This window comes from Carassius gibelio, chromosome A4 (assembly GCF_023724105.1).
Source record: "Carassius gibelio isolate Cgi1373 ecotype wild population from Czech Republic chromosome A4, carGib1.2-hapl.c, whole genome shotgun sequence".
Classification (NCBI taxonomy): domain Eukaryota; kingdom Metazoa; phylum Chordata; class Actinopteri; order Cypriniformes; family Cyprinidae; genus Carassius; species Carassius gibelio.
This window is the reverse complement of record NC_068374.1, coordinates 25,550,755-25,566,935: the sequence shown is the minus strand read 5'-3', so window position 1 is coordinate 25,566,935 and position 16,181 is coordinate 25,550,755. Positions and strand designations below refer to the sequence as shown.

Here is a 16,181-nt window from a genome sequence, read left to right as displayed (position 1 = left end):
GCAATAAAGAAACCACAGTATGGTTCAAAGTAGCTGGGGATGACAGATCACTCACTGACAGACACATAAAAAAAACAGCGAATGTTTAGCAGGAAAAGCAGGTGGAAATGCAGGAAGCAGTGGCTGGAACTGCAGCGAGCAGAGAACAAAAGCTTTAACAGTGCATTAATCTAAAACAGAAAAACAAGCACAAAGGCAGCACAATCCCTACTAATCCACCTTCTGCTTCACTCCTCCTCTAGTGCCAGTGACTTACCCAGAGTTTCAGCACTCATCCGCACAGTCAAGTCCTCCGTCCCCAAACATCCAAGAGCCCTTGCGAGGGTGCTGTCCTGCTTTGATAAGCCGCCTGCAAACTCTCTTCTAGAGCATAGAAGCTCAAACCTGCATGTAGATTTCTGTGGCGTCTAAGAGATTTAAGAGATTTTCCCACACTCGTTTCTCTCTAGTCTCCTCACGCTATCAAACGGCAGAGGTTTGTACTCCAGCAACAACACGTCACTCTCCTCCTCCTCTTGCTCCTCGTTCGTGCTGTCTGCCTGGTTACTATGGATACCCTGCTCCCATCCAGCGAGAAGCCGCCGGGTTCGTGTGCCGTAGCAGGAGCGTAGCGCAGGTGACCGTTTCCTCGGTTCGTGAAGCAGCACTAGTGTGAGACGGGAGACTGAAGGTCCTTAACTCACTCTGCTTTCTCCGCCTCACTCTCCCGTATTGGCTTCCCCTCCCTCTCCCTCTCTCTCTCTCTCTCTCTCTCTCTCTCTCTCTCTCCGAAGCTTTATTGTTTAACGCGAGTTCCACAGCTCAGCTGCCGCACACTGCAGTAAGATTGCGATACATTCATCCCGGTCTCATTTGTTCTTTCTTTCAAACACAACATCATCTTAAGCCTGGCTGACAACATTTCAGAGTCGGCTGTTGGGAAACATGACTGTCGTCCAACAAACACCAGCAGGACTAACAAGCTGATCCAACGAAACCCAACAAGCCTTGAAGTTACTGTATGTTGGGGCAGCGTGAAACATCCTTAATTGAACTGGCTTATGGACGGTCTTACACCTTAAAGCTATTGTAGATAAAGAGGACATGAGAGACGACAGTTATGGCTCTCAACATCCAAAATGTGTGAGGGATATATGTACATGTACAGTAGGTTATATAAAGACGCCTGACAGAAATAGATTCTGCAGCAGCGCTCTTTGACTTGACTCACTAGCACAAATTGTTTTTTTTAGTTTTTTTGTCAAACTGCATCAAAATTTGCAATGCACATTATATCGATACCATATTAGTCATGAAACAATATTAGATTTTTATTTTTTTATTATTATTATCATTTATTGGTATCATCCAATATTACATATTTAATGCTATTTCTTTCACTATTTTTACATTTACTTTTACCTAGATCATTTTGCTCAGACTACCTTTAATGCTCACCTCAATTTAATCTTTAAAAACACTAATAATTGAATACCACTAAAATAAGATCTTTATCACAATTTAAACAATTCTGTAATAAATTCTTACTTTGAGAGCAAAGATGCATTATACTGATTAGAAGTGACAGTAAAAGCGTTCATACGGTTACAGTGCACTGCACTGGTTTCCCCAAAAATATACAGCTGTTTTTAACACTGATAATAAGAAGATATTTTTCTAAAGCACAAAAACAGCGTATTAGAATAAATTCTGGAGGATCATGTGACAATTAAGACTGAAGTAATGCCTGCTGAAAATACAGCTTTGCATCTCAGGGATAAATTATATTTTGAAATATATTTCAAATAGAAAACAGTTATTTTACATTTTAATAATATTCCACAATATTGTTAAGTTTTACTGTTATTTTTGATCAAATAAATGCAGCTCTGGTAAGCGTGAAAGACTTCTTTTAAAAGCATTAATGTATTGAACAGTAGTGTAAAGGATAATATAAAGTCACAGTCATTAAATATCACTTTTTGGTGATATTAAAGCAAAAACGTTTGACTGTGACATGACCAATCGGAATCCAATATTCCACTGAGCCGTGTAATAAATACATTTAACTGTTTGAAATCCAAGCCTCCTGTATGAACGTCACGCTTAATCTATTTTTATGAGGGTGCTTGGTGGCCGTCCTTAAGGAACAGCCCTCTCACGGACCGCAGGGGCGTGAGGGGCCACTGGATCTTCTTGATACCCATCAGCAGGATCTGTACTGGGGGAAAAATCTCAGCTCACCCCCACCGCAAGAACAACACTTGTATGGTCATGGGCCAAAAATGTGTCAGTATGCGTCAGTTCAACACATGAACCCACAGGCCTACCCACCCACACTCGTACATACACAACACACACACACACACACACTTACATATACAGAACAACCCTCATTGTGTCTTTTGGTATTAAAGCAAATGTTTTATCAGCGTTAAGGTGTGAGGGAGTGTAATACAGGTGCCAAAAGAGAAGAACAGATAGACAGAAGAAAACGGGCAGACTGTGTGTGTGTGTGTGTGTGTGTGTGTGTGTTTGACGGGCCTGCTGTGTTAACGAAGGCAGTAGCCATCTGCTAGTGTAAGAAAAGACAATTTGCAATCTGTGCGTTTGGAGAGGTGACAGGAAGTAATGAAAACAGGAATGCAACACAAAGGACACGGAAATGCATTATAACACACACACACACAGAGTCTGAATCGTAAGTGTCGGACCACGCACACTTAAAGGATACACGCCCTTACACACTTACTCACACACAAACACGTCAGTTTTGAATCATTTGTACTCCGCGCAAGCCGTCTCTATGGTAACTAATGCTAGCAGTCATGGCAACTGGGTAACAGTTGTCAAAAACCGAGCTAAACTATTATTACCAGCTAAATGACTTCTGACCGCCTACCAACGCGGCCCGAGCACAGCAAACATAAACCAGCGGCTGCCGAGAAACACAACTTGGCACAGCATGTGACGAATAGTGCTGTTTAAATACATTACATGCAATGGCAACAATCAGAACTGCACTAAAAATACAATTCGTACAAGTCGTAAAATGACATTTTAAGCAGTTTATACATTTTCTTTCTTGTATCCTAGACCACAGCCACAACGGCTCAGAACAGGATAAAAACAAACAAACAAACAACTAAAAAAAACACCAAAACATTAAAAATAGCTTTATCATAATATGAACGTGCTATAAAAAGCCACAGACTTGTGACCGCTCGCATTTTTTGTTTGGTGATAACGCTCACGATGTTCAATCTAAGTGATAAAGTCAATCAAATCAATAATTAGGAAATAATGAATGCAATGTATGACTGTGAATGTACGTAAGGTAACATTCATATTTGAATAATAAACAAATTATTAAACAAAATGCTTTTATATATAGAGATAAATAGACATTCATTACATAATTGTTATACAGAATTAATGTAAATTAATTTGGTCTGAGCTGTTATATTATAATATTTATTTAAATTTTTTGTTGTAATGTATAACAAGAAGTTTTTCTATTAATGCTAGCAAATTATTTGAATTCTTTATCCGATTAAACTCTAATCGAACAAATCAATTATTAATTGAAATATTATTGCAAAATGAAAATCTAGTCACAAGTCCATTTTGTCCATTTCTTTACAGTGATGTTTGTATGTGTGCGTGTGAGAGAGCGATCATAGAGATGCTCGGGAATGCAGACATGTTGAACCCTGTTATGAATATTATCAGATGAATGTCTGTGGTAACCCTGAGGCCGGACACACACACAAACACACAAGTCCACCTCTCACTAATGTGGTGTGTACGCACATATACAGGCCGTTACACGCATGGAATAACGCTGTAGAGACATACAAACATGAAAGCTCTGACGACTGACATCAGCTGCCTTCCTCTGCTTTACGTAAATGTCTCTGCTTGCTCACATTGAATTAGTCGTGTTTTTTTGTTTGTTTGTTTTTTTCATCGCGGGGCAAAAACTTGTGTCAGAACTGTTCCAAATCAAAACACGGTCTTAATTATGCCATTTATTAATATTCACAATGAAACTATAGCAAATCACCAGCCAAATTTTTCACATGTAAACTGAGAAAAAGTAAATTAAATGGTCAATTCTGCCAGCTGAAAGCCAATATAATTCATGCCAGGTCCATGTAAAAATAAATCTGTGATTAGAAAAAGAAAACAGGGCTGAAAGTGACATTACACAGTTTACACAGACCCTCATTGTAATATTACGTAATGTGTCCCACACAGCTTGCAAATCCAAGGTACCAAACAAAGATACTTCTATTGTTTCCATGTAGTAATATATTCTGCACATAGTATATTTATGTATAAAATTATCAATACCTTGGCAAAGCAAACCTTCACCACACCAATAAGTAGTTCAATTTTGAATTGTTCATCTTGAAATAGTCTGCTAGCCAAAAGAAGAGTGATGAAGCCACCTAGTGAACAGTAGATGTATTACAGCTTGAGAAACAGCTGCAAACATTCATTACATTCATATAAAGTTACATAAAGAACAGGCTGAGATTTAGACATATAAGGAATAATCTTTCACTCAATCCAAGAGTGAGATCAAGCTGATTCAGGTGACATATTGGATTATCAAGTGGATTTGTCTTGGTTCAAATTGTATTCTTACTTAATATATAGAATCAAACAACAGCAGTGAAAAATTAGACAGTACTCAAATGAATGTACAGTAATATAAGACACATAGCATATTATATGTAGATATTTAAAAGCATTTAAAAGTTTGGAGAAAGGGTTTTCTAAAGAAATTAATACTTTTATTCAGCAAAGGGTGCATTCAATTGTTCAAAAGCAACAGTAAAGACATTATAATGTTACAAACGATTTCGGTTTCAAATAAATGCTGCTCTTTCAAACTTTCTATTCATCAAAGAATCTGGAAAAAAAATCAAACAAATCTGAAATATTAAGCAGCACGACTGCTTTTAAAACTGGTGATGGTAGGAAATGTTTTACATGCATATTAGAAAGATTTGAAGGTTCGTGTGAGGACTGAAAATTCAGCATTGCCATCAAAGGAGTAAATAGCATTTTAAAATACAGAAAACATTTATTTTAAATTTTCAAATGAATGCAGCCTTGGTGAGCATAAGCAACTTCTTTCAAAAACTTATTAGGTGGATAATTTGGTATAAAATGAATTTTGACCTTATTACGCCACAGTTTGCTTAGGTAATAGTGTTTGTGAACAGCAATAACAAACGTTTCGTCACTGTCTTGTCCAGCATCTGTTGCCCCCAGCGTTTATGAGCTGATTTAATCTGGCCCACTCAGATGCTATTTCTCTCTCCCATTGCCCTCTTTCTCTCTTCTCCCCTGCCTCTCGTCACACTGAACCAAACATGTCAGCATGTTTCATTTTAAGGATGATATTCTCTAGGAAACACGAAAACAAGGCAGTATTCTGTCCTGTTTCCCCTCAGTCTCTTTTCCCTTCCCCTTCTTGGCTTCAGAAAAGGGCACAACACTGCATAAAGTGTCTTCTCTTTCACTCGGAGAGTCTCTCTCAGTCTCGTTTACAGCAGAGAGTCCAGGACAGCGACCCGGGAGACAGAGGCGCTCTGTGATCTGTCTGTACCAAGGCTCATTAGGGGAAGTTCAGAACGTCCCACTCCGTGAACAGCTCAACCTCTCACACACACAGAAAGACAAAGAAGATCGCTCTCTGCATATCCACCTGCTTTTTTGCTCTCTTTTCAAACAGCCTGTGCTTGTGTTAATGGGATAGTTTCATGCAATAATAAATGTTTTGCTTTAACTTACATGCATGTCGCTGCAAACCTATTTCCATCCAAAGCTTCGAATTTGACTTATGCGCAAAATTGGAATATGGCATAAAACATTGGTGAATAAAGCGCCGTTTCCATATAACGAGTCAAAGAGAACAAAATTGCCACTTTCTCATAAACTGGCCATAAATATCACTAAGAAATTGCAAAACCACTGCTTGCAGAATCCACTGAATATAATCATTTTCATATAATAAATTGCTTGCTCGCACCTCAGAGCAAGCAGACAAAACACAATAAATGCAGTCATTGCTTTCGGAGGTGGATGCCTGCTGTTTGGGAATGCAATCGTGTAAGACAGTTCCAGAAGGCAATTATACAGAAATAGTTTTGATGACAGACTTTACTCAGGCATTTCAGAATGACCATAACATTTCAGATGCTGTGCAAAAATAAACTCTTTTCATCGGGTAAAAACAAAAAGTCAAAAACCACCAGAGTAAAAACATTTCGCAAATTAAGGGATTTTTTTTTCTTCTTAAATTTTCAGTATGTGCATAAAAACAGGATGATGGAAACATAGCCACTATCTACTATTATTAAAATTGGTGTTATTTTACTATTATTTACATACTATTTTAGTATTTTTATTTTTTATTTTTTATATTGAATATTTTTTATATTATATTTTCACTTAAGGTTGTAAGTAGGTCGTAAGGTTGTAATTTTTTGCTTTTGTTATTTTTATAAAAAACAATTCCCAATATTTAAATTTAGTAAGATTTTATTTATTTTTTATTTCATTTTAGTAAGTAAAGTACTTTGACTTATTTTATTTCAGTTAGTTTCTAATGTGAGTTTTATCTATCTAATATTTAGATTTTATGTCATCTTTAATTAAATTAATGAAACTTTTTTTTAACAGATAACTCAAAAGAGGAACTCAAAAGTGATATGATAGTTTATGATCGCACAACCCTATCATATGGCTTTGGAACATTTGGAATATAGAGTACAATTCAAACTAACCACTTCTATGAATTTTTTTTTTTCATATCTAGGAGCTTGACAGCTGCAGTCTCCATCCATGTCCATTACATGGAAGAGCAGCATTAACATTTTTCTAAACCTCTCTTTTTGTTTTTTCACAGAAGAAAGAAACAAATAGACACATTTTTTTAATCAACTTTCTATAGAGACAGTTATTCACCATATGACAATTATAACCTGTAAAGGTTCCTACATGCACAATTGTGTTTGTTAATTGAACAGTGAGCTGGAAGGAATGATGATATTAAACCCCCCCCCCCCCCCCCCACACACACAAAGGCATAGGGCCCTATTTTAACGATCTGAAACGCAAGTGTCAAAGCGCAAGTAAGTTTGTGGGCGGGTCTCGGCGCTGTTGCTATTTTCCCGGCGGGATAAATGGCTCTTGCGCCCGGCGCAAATCTAAAATGGGCTGGTCTGAAGTAGCTTCATTATTCATAGGTGTGGTTTGGGCGTAACGTGAAATAAACCAATCAGAGCGTCATCCAACATTCCCTTTAAAAGCAGGTGCGCAAGTTCCATTATGGATTGCTATTATTATGGCGTATTTACCAGGCGCACGCCAGGAGCGGTTCACAGCCGAGGAGACTGATGTTCTTGTAAGAGCAGTGAAAGACAGAGAAGTTGTGTTGTATGGCGATGGGAGAAACCCACCCAAAATAGCGTCGGTTAAACAGGCGTGGGAGGAAATAGCCACAATTGTTTCATCGATTTTTTTTTTCCTGGTTCTTGACGGACAAACCAATTTGTCAGATGTCCTTATATACATATATGACCTCAAACAGGTCTGATCCTTTACTACAATTAGCCTGAATAATTTGTAAGCTAGATTTATGCCTATTTTTTCACATCTCATGGCACACCACAATGATTTCCGTTATCTCATGTGTTAATATTTTTTTAGTGTAACAATTTATGATTTGCAAAAATAACTGTTGCATCTGTGTAGATTACATGAGCAAAGTGTATGCGCGTTGTGCACGCTATACATTATGGTCAAGCATGCGCCCTTAAAATAGCATAATGAACAACGCGCAACGCGCCACTGACTTTAGACTAGTTTTTTTCTGGTCAGTGGCGCAATTGTTTAATGGAACAGCAAAATAGCACCAGGGATTGTTTGCGCCGGAACACGCCTCCTTTTTTGCGCTGAACCGCCCAGGGAGCGCAAGTTCATTCACTAGTTTAGCGACGTGTTTCTGTGGAGGGAAAAGCGCGCTTTGCGCAGGTGCAAAATAGGAATGACACATGCGTCGGTGTACAAAGTCAATTGCGCTGGGTGCAAGATAGGGCCCATAGTATGTTATTGTTTCACCACAGTTACATTGTCACAATGAGCATTTCAAACACAAACAGACTACCTCCAACAACTTTTGTTGTTGTTGTTGCTACATTTATTCATTCAAAAGCATAAAAACACATATTCTTCTTACTCTGGCTCCCTCTTGTGGCCAAACCATGTGTTATTTCCCACTGCAGCATTTTAGTTACTTTCCACAGCGAGTGGGTGTGTGTGTATTTTTTTCAAGAGCTGAAGAAATGACATCCCACATTATTATATAATCTGCTCATTCCTGCTCTCTGTTTCTCTTTCTCTCCCTCGGCTGGAAGTGAGTGAAATTAGCATACGTGAGGCTGTAATTAGAGTAATTTAACACCGTATCTGTTAAAGCAACACATCATGTAATCTCACTGTAATCAAACACGCCATTTAGTCTATCACACATGGAAAAAAAATAAAAATAATCCATCAAGCATTCACAATGTCAGTTTTACCCACACGGGCTGCAGGAATAACTATTGGAGGACTTATGGAATTACAGGTAAAATATGCCTTTATTTGGCTGATAAAGACCTGAAAGCTCAAACGGTTGCATTAAAATTAATGTGCAGATATATGTTCTCCTGCAGAAGTATTTCCCAAATGTGCAGGCTACAGTATAAATCCTCAAAAAAAAATCCTGCAAATGATCCTGAAATTTCTTCTGTTCAGTGTCATACCAGAGATGCTACTATTATATCTGTGGTTTCACTGCAGTCGAAAGCAAGACAGATCGGACAGGACTGTTTATCAGACAAATACAATTACTGGCAAGATTCAGAACCAACCGAAGCCCTATTACAACAAATCGGCCGATAGGATGTCAGAATGATTCAGGATGACGTCTCTTCAAAGGTCCTCAAGCTAATCTTGTTTCAAAAGACAGCTTCATTCCAACAGAACTAACACATCAATGACAGAATATATGGCTAAACACTCGTGTGTGTGTATAAATACAGGGTTCACATGTTCGTATATATATCTTTTTTTATAAAAGAATGATTTATAGCTAATTAAATATATATTACATTATTAATACGTTTAGGTAAGATTTATTAACAATTTGCATGATATTTTCCTATTCTTCATTCCCTAATATTTCCAGGTTTCCCTTGACTGTGACCCTTACAATCCAGACACAAATGAATCTTTTAGAACTGAATTTGGTCAGAACTTGACGACAGCAAGTGAGGTAAAGCAGGACTTACATTAATGAGCTCGATCTCCCAGATCTTCTTGACCAGCTCCATGGAGGTGTAGCCGTTGATGAGGAAAGACTTGGTATAGTCTCCCAGCTCCAGAGACTCCAGCCATTCGGCCACTGAGGTGGGGTTATTTCCATCGTAACCGATGGGCCGAACCTTAAACATAGAAAAACACTGTTAAACTACCACAACAGTAACAAAACCAGAGGCTGGACGCAGTCAGGGGTTTGAATAAAGAGGACCAGCAACAGGAAATGTTGTTATTCTGTACTGGAAACACCTGCTTGGACTGCTAGCATGAATTTCCATTCTGGTCCACATTGATTTGGTGTTGGTCTAGCCGGTAAATAGGAGACAGACAAGCTAACAAAACAAAATGTGTTTTATTCCTAGGGAATCATTCCCATATTTACTGATAAAAGAATATATATTGTATACACAGCAAAAGGCCTTGGATAAAAGCATCTGTCAAAATGCATGTAAATGCAGACAGAGAGAAGCTATCAGCTAAAACAGAGTTGGAAAGCGCTGACTGCAGATTAAAAGATGCGTTTTTCTCTTTTCACAGTCAGCCTTCATATCCCTTTCTCACACACGTCCCATTTCCTGTCCGTGATCTTAAATTTAACTTATTTTAAAAAATAATAATTTTCAGTTTGAACCTAAATATTAAAGTTCTATCAACCTTTACTCTTCCATGTAATGTAACTTAGCTCCAAATGTAGCTCCAGAATGTCGAATGCAGAATCATAAAAGTAGAAAATTATTTTGAAAAGTGACTTTATGACTTTTCTTCCTAAAAAGCTATTACATGGCTTCAGAAGACATACTAGTGCAGACTGTATATAGACATTTATGGTGCTTTTTTGTAGCTCAAATCCACGTCCACTTTTTTAATATGGAAAAGAGCAGCAAGAACATTCTTCAAAATATCTTTTTATGTGTTCCACAGAAGAAAGTAAGTTTGCTTTTAAATTCACCCTTGGCTGATATTTGAGGTTTTCACTTCTGTTAAAAAAAAAGCAGGTTTGCACATTAGTGTGTGTGTGGCCCCACATTGGTGTGCTTTCCATCTTATCACAACACAACCACTCCCCTCTTCGGTGTCCTTTCAGAGATTGTGAAGGAGAAAGGGAGTGCAAGGTTGTTTGGGACACAAGTGAGATTTATTTGATGTCAGGTCTCCTGCACACACACACACACACACACACACACACACAGTGCCAGAGGCCTTGCTGGATTACTCTAGAGGGGGTCTTAAATTAACTATTCTTGGGGGAGGGTGCACCCTGGTAAGTGCATGTGATAAATATGGATACCATGAAACCTCATTTAGTAATGAAGACCATGACACACACATGCATCATATGAAGAATTTCAATGATCTGCATGTGTTTTGTACAGCTACTCTTCATTATTGTGCTCTTCAGTTCAGTGTCTTTGTGTGTCACTAAAGTCAGTGATGCTCCCATCAGGATTGCCTGACTTTAACTTATCAACCTTTTATGAGTGAACCATTACATGTGTAATAACAAAGAAGTGGAACACGAGTATATCCTCAACTTTACAGCCACTGGTCACTAATTGTTGTCATTCAAAATTGTTCATTGTTTTTCATGGAAGTACGAAAATCCTGAGGGAATGCTGAATCCCAAGGCAGAGCCGGCCCATCGCATAAGTGAAAGTGGCTGCTTAGAGCCCCGTGGCCACCAGGGGGCCCCCCAAGAGTAAATGAAATGGCTTGATTTTTTTGCAACTAGCCTAAGTGTTGGCAGAGGCTATTTACATTAACTCCGCCCACCAATGTGTGAATTGGCTAGTGGACACTACAAAAGTCATCAGCTTCTGTGGCGCAGATAATAAAACATGCAACATACTCATTTTAATGCGATCGACCCGGGTTCGAATCAGCCTTTTGGCAAACTTTGTTCTGCTTTTTCAAATTTCAAATCAGATCAGAAAAGCATTTTTTTTTATATATAAATGAAAATTAGGGAAATAATCAAAAAGTAAAAATAAAGCATTGGATAGCGTTAGGGTAGGTGTAGGGAGGGATTTATTGTCCCAATAAGGTGGCATCCATTTAATCATTTTTAATTAAAATTATGATTTACACTTAATGTTATTACTGCATACTGTTTTATAATGTTATTTAATACTGAGGTGCAGATAACCTACTTTTGCAATAAGTAGTATAAATAGTTTTTGTCTTCTGTGTAAAAAAAGAGTATATATCTTTCCTGGGTATATGTTTTATGTAATAAAACAATTCTGTTTAATAAACTTGGTACTAATAACTGCTTAACATTATTTACCTTTGGGGTCTTTGCTAGTATATTCCAATATCATTATACCTGAATTAGTTAGTTACAGAGTTTTTTTATATATATTTTTTTTTATGTACAGATGATAATTACAATTATGTACAGATTGTAATACCATTCTTTTCTGTAAATGCATTCTCTGCTGATTTATTTAGCTACTTTTCAGTACACCACATTATATACTACTTAGTACTGTTAAGACTGAATGTTTACGTGCAAATTAACACCTGAGCACTCTGTTACAATTAAAAATCACAGAAGGGTAAAAACACTGGTGTGATGTAAGCAACACAGCTACAACAAATAAAACTGATAGTGAGTGACTATAGTGTGTTAATAATCAAGCATTGACAATAATCAGTCGTATTGGCGACACCGAGGGGCCCCCAAATAAAATTCTGCCAGCCTGAATTTGTTTTAATCATAAATTTGCATAAATATAGCTGATATTTTTGGAGTTGAATGCACCCTGTGTGAGCCCTATTATGTCCCCAATGTCTTTCTGTACTCACCCTGGGCAGCAGGCGAATAGCCTGAAGAAGTCGCTGTCTGTGGGCAGAGTTTAAAATCCCGATCTCTAGCAGGTCCTGGTCCTCCACGACATTACTACCCTACAGTAAAAAAGAAAATAAATCAACTGTACTACTATAAAGGTATGCATATAAATACAAATATACATTCAAATAACAATAATAATATTAACAATAATAATAATAGTAATATTGCCCTGCAAAAACAAAAACAAAATCTGTAAAGTTGGACTACTTTGGAATTAGGTTCACTGCATGATGACACGCTTAAGCAGTAAAAAAAAAAAAAAAAAAAGGCAATAAAATTAAATAATAAATTTACGATAATTTATTATTACTATTATTATTACGATGATGCTTGGACAGAATCCATCTAGTTTACATGTACATACAATAAAATAAGGCATAAGTGACAATTTGCTCTAATTAAAAAAATTGTCCTCTTCAGATCGCATGAACAACCCAATCAGGAGATCCATAAGCCCATCAAACATTCTTCAAATCAACAATCCACGTCTTGATGTGCACAGGTGCAAGAAACACATGCTTGCTCTCTCTCTCTCACACTCACACGCGTACAGTATACACACAGAGCACTATTAAGCGAATGCTGTTTCATGCTGGGTTTCACCTTTAGTGACCTTTAGGTAACTCCAATCAGACCAATCAACCTCCTATCCAACAGGGCCAGAGAACTTAAAAAAAAAACCACACTGTTCCTAACAAACACACAATGCAGCTTCCCTCATAGAATTAATGGAATCTAATGACCGCCATGTGATACCCCCTGTGTACCAAAGCACAAAACACACACACACACACACAACAAAACTCCACGATGTGTCTGTATCACTCCACAAAGCTGGATAACCCTGATGATCCCACTGTCAAGTATCATTCACTTCTGAGCACCAGCATCTGCTCCATTCAAAGCAATACATTGCAGACCAGAGATATGGCATGCCGAGTAAAGTTAGATTGATTGCAGGTGTCCCAAGACATTACTAATCAGTCACAGCAAAGACCTGCTGAAAGCACACTGCTTGCTGCAAACTGACTGCTGTTTTTTAATAGCACAGTATGCATTATGCAAAGATAAGTGTTTGTAAGAATATTATCCTTCATTGCTGTCACATTACACTGCATGTTTAACTTAGCTAGCGGCATTAAGTTCATCATCTTGGAAATTATTGCTTGTTACAAGCATGAGTAAAAAAAAAAAATATCTCTTAGCGGTTTGGCTGAATAAAGAGAAATATGTTTTAATTTACACTTGATAATTCCAGTTCATTTGCAAAACAAAGGTCAAGTTAAGGCCGTTGCATTTTTAATATTTCATTCTCTGCAAATTATTTTTTATAGAAACAGTATGAGTAGTTTAGTACAGTGAATTAATGTATGCATGTGCATTTAAAGGTAAAAGTGCTGGCAACAATGCAATTTTAGATAAATATGTTTAATATGATTAAATGTATTTAACTCAATGCAAGTATGTAATGTAAGTAAAACACAAAAATATATGTGGCAACAATTCATCACTGTTTAAGGGATAGTTAACCTAAAATACTGTCAATACAGAGGATGCAAAGTCATAAAATTTGGGAAAAAATGAAGGGCGAAACAGTAATCTGTGTAAAACTTCATATTTCTTAAAAAATATATTATTTTATTTGTGATTCACTGAGATAAACTGCCACAACCCATTCTCAAACTGTCTGTAAATAACCACCAAAAAAAAAAAAATTCTTACAAAAAGTGTTTACAATAAATTGTCTTGAAGGTTGGATTACATTTCTTTTAATATCAAAATGCCAAGTACTATAAAGAATAATGCAACAGTGTGAATGTTCTAGCATTCAGACAGTATGAAGGTGAAAGATATACCAGTGCATGAGAGAAACAAGCATCATCTCAAACCCTCATAGCAAGTTCAGAGCAAGACAAATGACACCGCACCATGACACTAAATTGTTAGTCTCAAAACCCCCAGAAGTCCTGACATGAGGTACTGCGATCATCTCTGGCACTTAACCCTCTCTCAGGAAATGCTGTTGCCTGGCTCTTTCATACTGAATCCACAGTTACAATTTTTACTTTTAAAATGACACATTGGTTCCAACAAAATACTTCAGGCCAGTGCCATATTCATACATTTCCTCATACCGAGGGAACAGCGTGACTACACAGTGCAGTCTGTTTCACATATCAACTTTATTTGAAGAAAAAGAGAAGCAACAACATTCAAGAAGAGCAACTTCACAAGCCCAACACATCAGAAGGAAGCAGCAGACCTCCATCTAATATTAATTGTATCTGAAGGCCTTTCAGAAGCTGCGTCCTACAGAGACCAGAGTAAAAGGGACTGTGAGTGTTTTTGGTTGATCCAGATGGCCCATTCATCAGGAGGAGATGCTTTTGCTAGAGGCATAAAATTACATAGTAATGAACTGCTGACTGGACTAAAACCCTCGAAGGTAATGGGACGTTAAAACATTTATTTGGATGTTAAAACACTTATCCTAGTTTAATGTGGAAAGACAACACTGGCTCAACCAATGCCGTGAGTTTGATGCAGGATTATCTGTTTGACTGACTTAATGGCAGATGTGGGAAGAGTCATTATTTTTTTCTGTAAAATAATAAAAAGAGACTGAAAAGGGAGCGAGGTGACATTACTGATACTTTTAGACTTCGGTGACTGCATTGGGAAATCTTTAGGTTTCATTAACACACGTTTTCCACAGTATTGCTGCATCAGTAAGATTTAAAAAAATGTTTTTAAAGAAGTCTCTTATGTTGATCAAGGGTGCATTTATTTGATCAGAAATACAGCACTAATATTGTGATATATTATTACAAATTAAAATAATTGCTTTTCATTTGCATATATCTTAAAATGTCATTTATTTCTGTGATGGCAAAGCTGAATTTTCAGCAGTCATTACCCCGGTCTTCACATCAACCCACATCATCACATGATCCTTCAGAAATCAGTCTAACATCCTTGTTTTACTGCTTACATTTCTCATTATTATCAGTGTTGGAAATAGTTGTGCATAATACTTTTTTTTTCAAGATAAATAAACAAACAAAAAATAATAATTAGTATTTTAACGCAATTAACACACCTTCCCCGCCCTATGATGGAGCCTATCAACTGACAGCCCTAATTTTTTAACAATGTTAATGTCCTAACTCTCATGTTCGAACAATTGTTGAATAAAACTCTCAATGTTTTATAGTGTGGCATTTTTCTGTCAGTGTTTGTACCTGTACAGGTGAGGTTGTATAGAAAGCCCTTATATGGAGATTGTTGGACTTGTAATACACCAATTATTAACCGCAGGCACACACATTCCTTCCTTTAGAACAACTGGGGTTCATCAATATTATAATGAACATAATTTTATGCTAATGCACCTGTTGTGAATCCAGCTGAACTTTTGCATAAAAACAACGCATTACTGTCAGCAATTAATTAAGGAGAACCACTGAGAGCATGTTTATAAATAAAGAGTTTTGATCGTTGTACCGAATAGATGAGGTCTCGTTCAGTATTTTGTATTGCTAGCAGCTAAAGCTGTCAATGTCGGCACATGATGGGTGCTGACAAATCAACACTGGCTTTGGGAGGTTTTTAGCACCCTGTTAAAAATGCTCTGCAGGGAAACAGCGTAATCCATTTCCTTGACAACAGTTGGGAAGGAAACACACATTTTTTTTTTAATTTCTATAGCTAAAATATGCTTTACTCTATTCTTTTCTCTCTGCTGTTGCCTCGGCAACCACAGGAATGGATGCAGGTCAGAGCTGGGGGAGGGTAATCAGCATGAGCAACTAAACACTCGCAAAACAACTCATAACACACACACAAACGTACGCATGAGCATCCGATTCAATCACACAATGTTAAAGATTTAGTCACATTATCCATCAGCTCGGTGGAGTTTATGCCTGCATGTGCACTACAGTTCCCATGAGTCTGTGGCTCACCTGTA

The 16,181-nt window shown here is 37.3% G+C and overlaps 1 protein-coding gene across 12 annotated transcripts in view; it reads right to left on the bottom strand.

The window, feature by feature from the left end:
* Positions 1–16,181, bottom strand: part of anks1b (ankyrin repeat and sterile alpha motif domain containing 1B) — a 150,690-nt gene that overhangs the window by 29,823 nt on the left and 104,686 nt on the right. For all 12 annotated transcript variants that reach the window (XM_052578121.1, XM_052578138.1, XM_052578111.1 and 9 more), the window contains 2 exons: positions 12,166–12,264; positions 9,333–9,485 (listed from right to left, as the gene is read on the bottom strand). In XM_052578121.1, the coding sequence (XP_052434081.1) occupies positions 9,333–9,485; positions 12,166–12,264 (252 nt within the window). The remainder of the gene's footprint in view (positions 1–9,332; positions 9,486–12,165; positions 12,265–16,181) is intronic.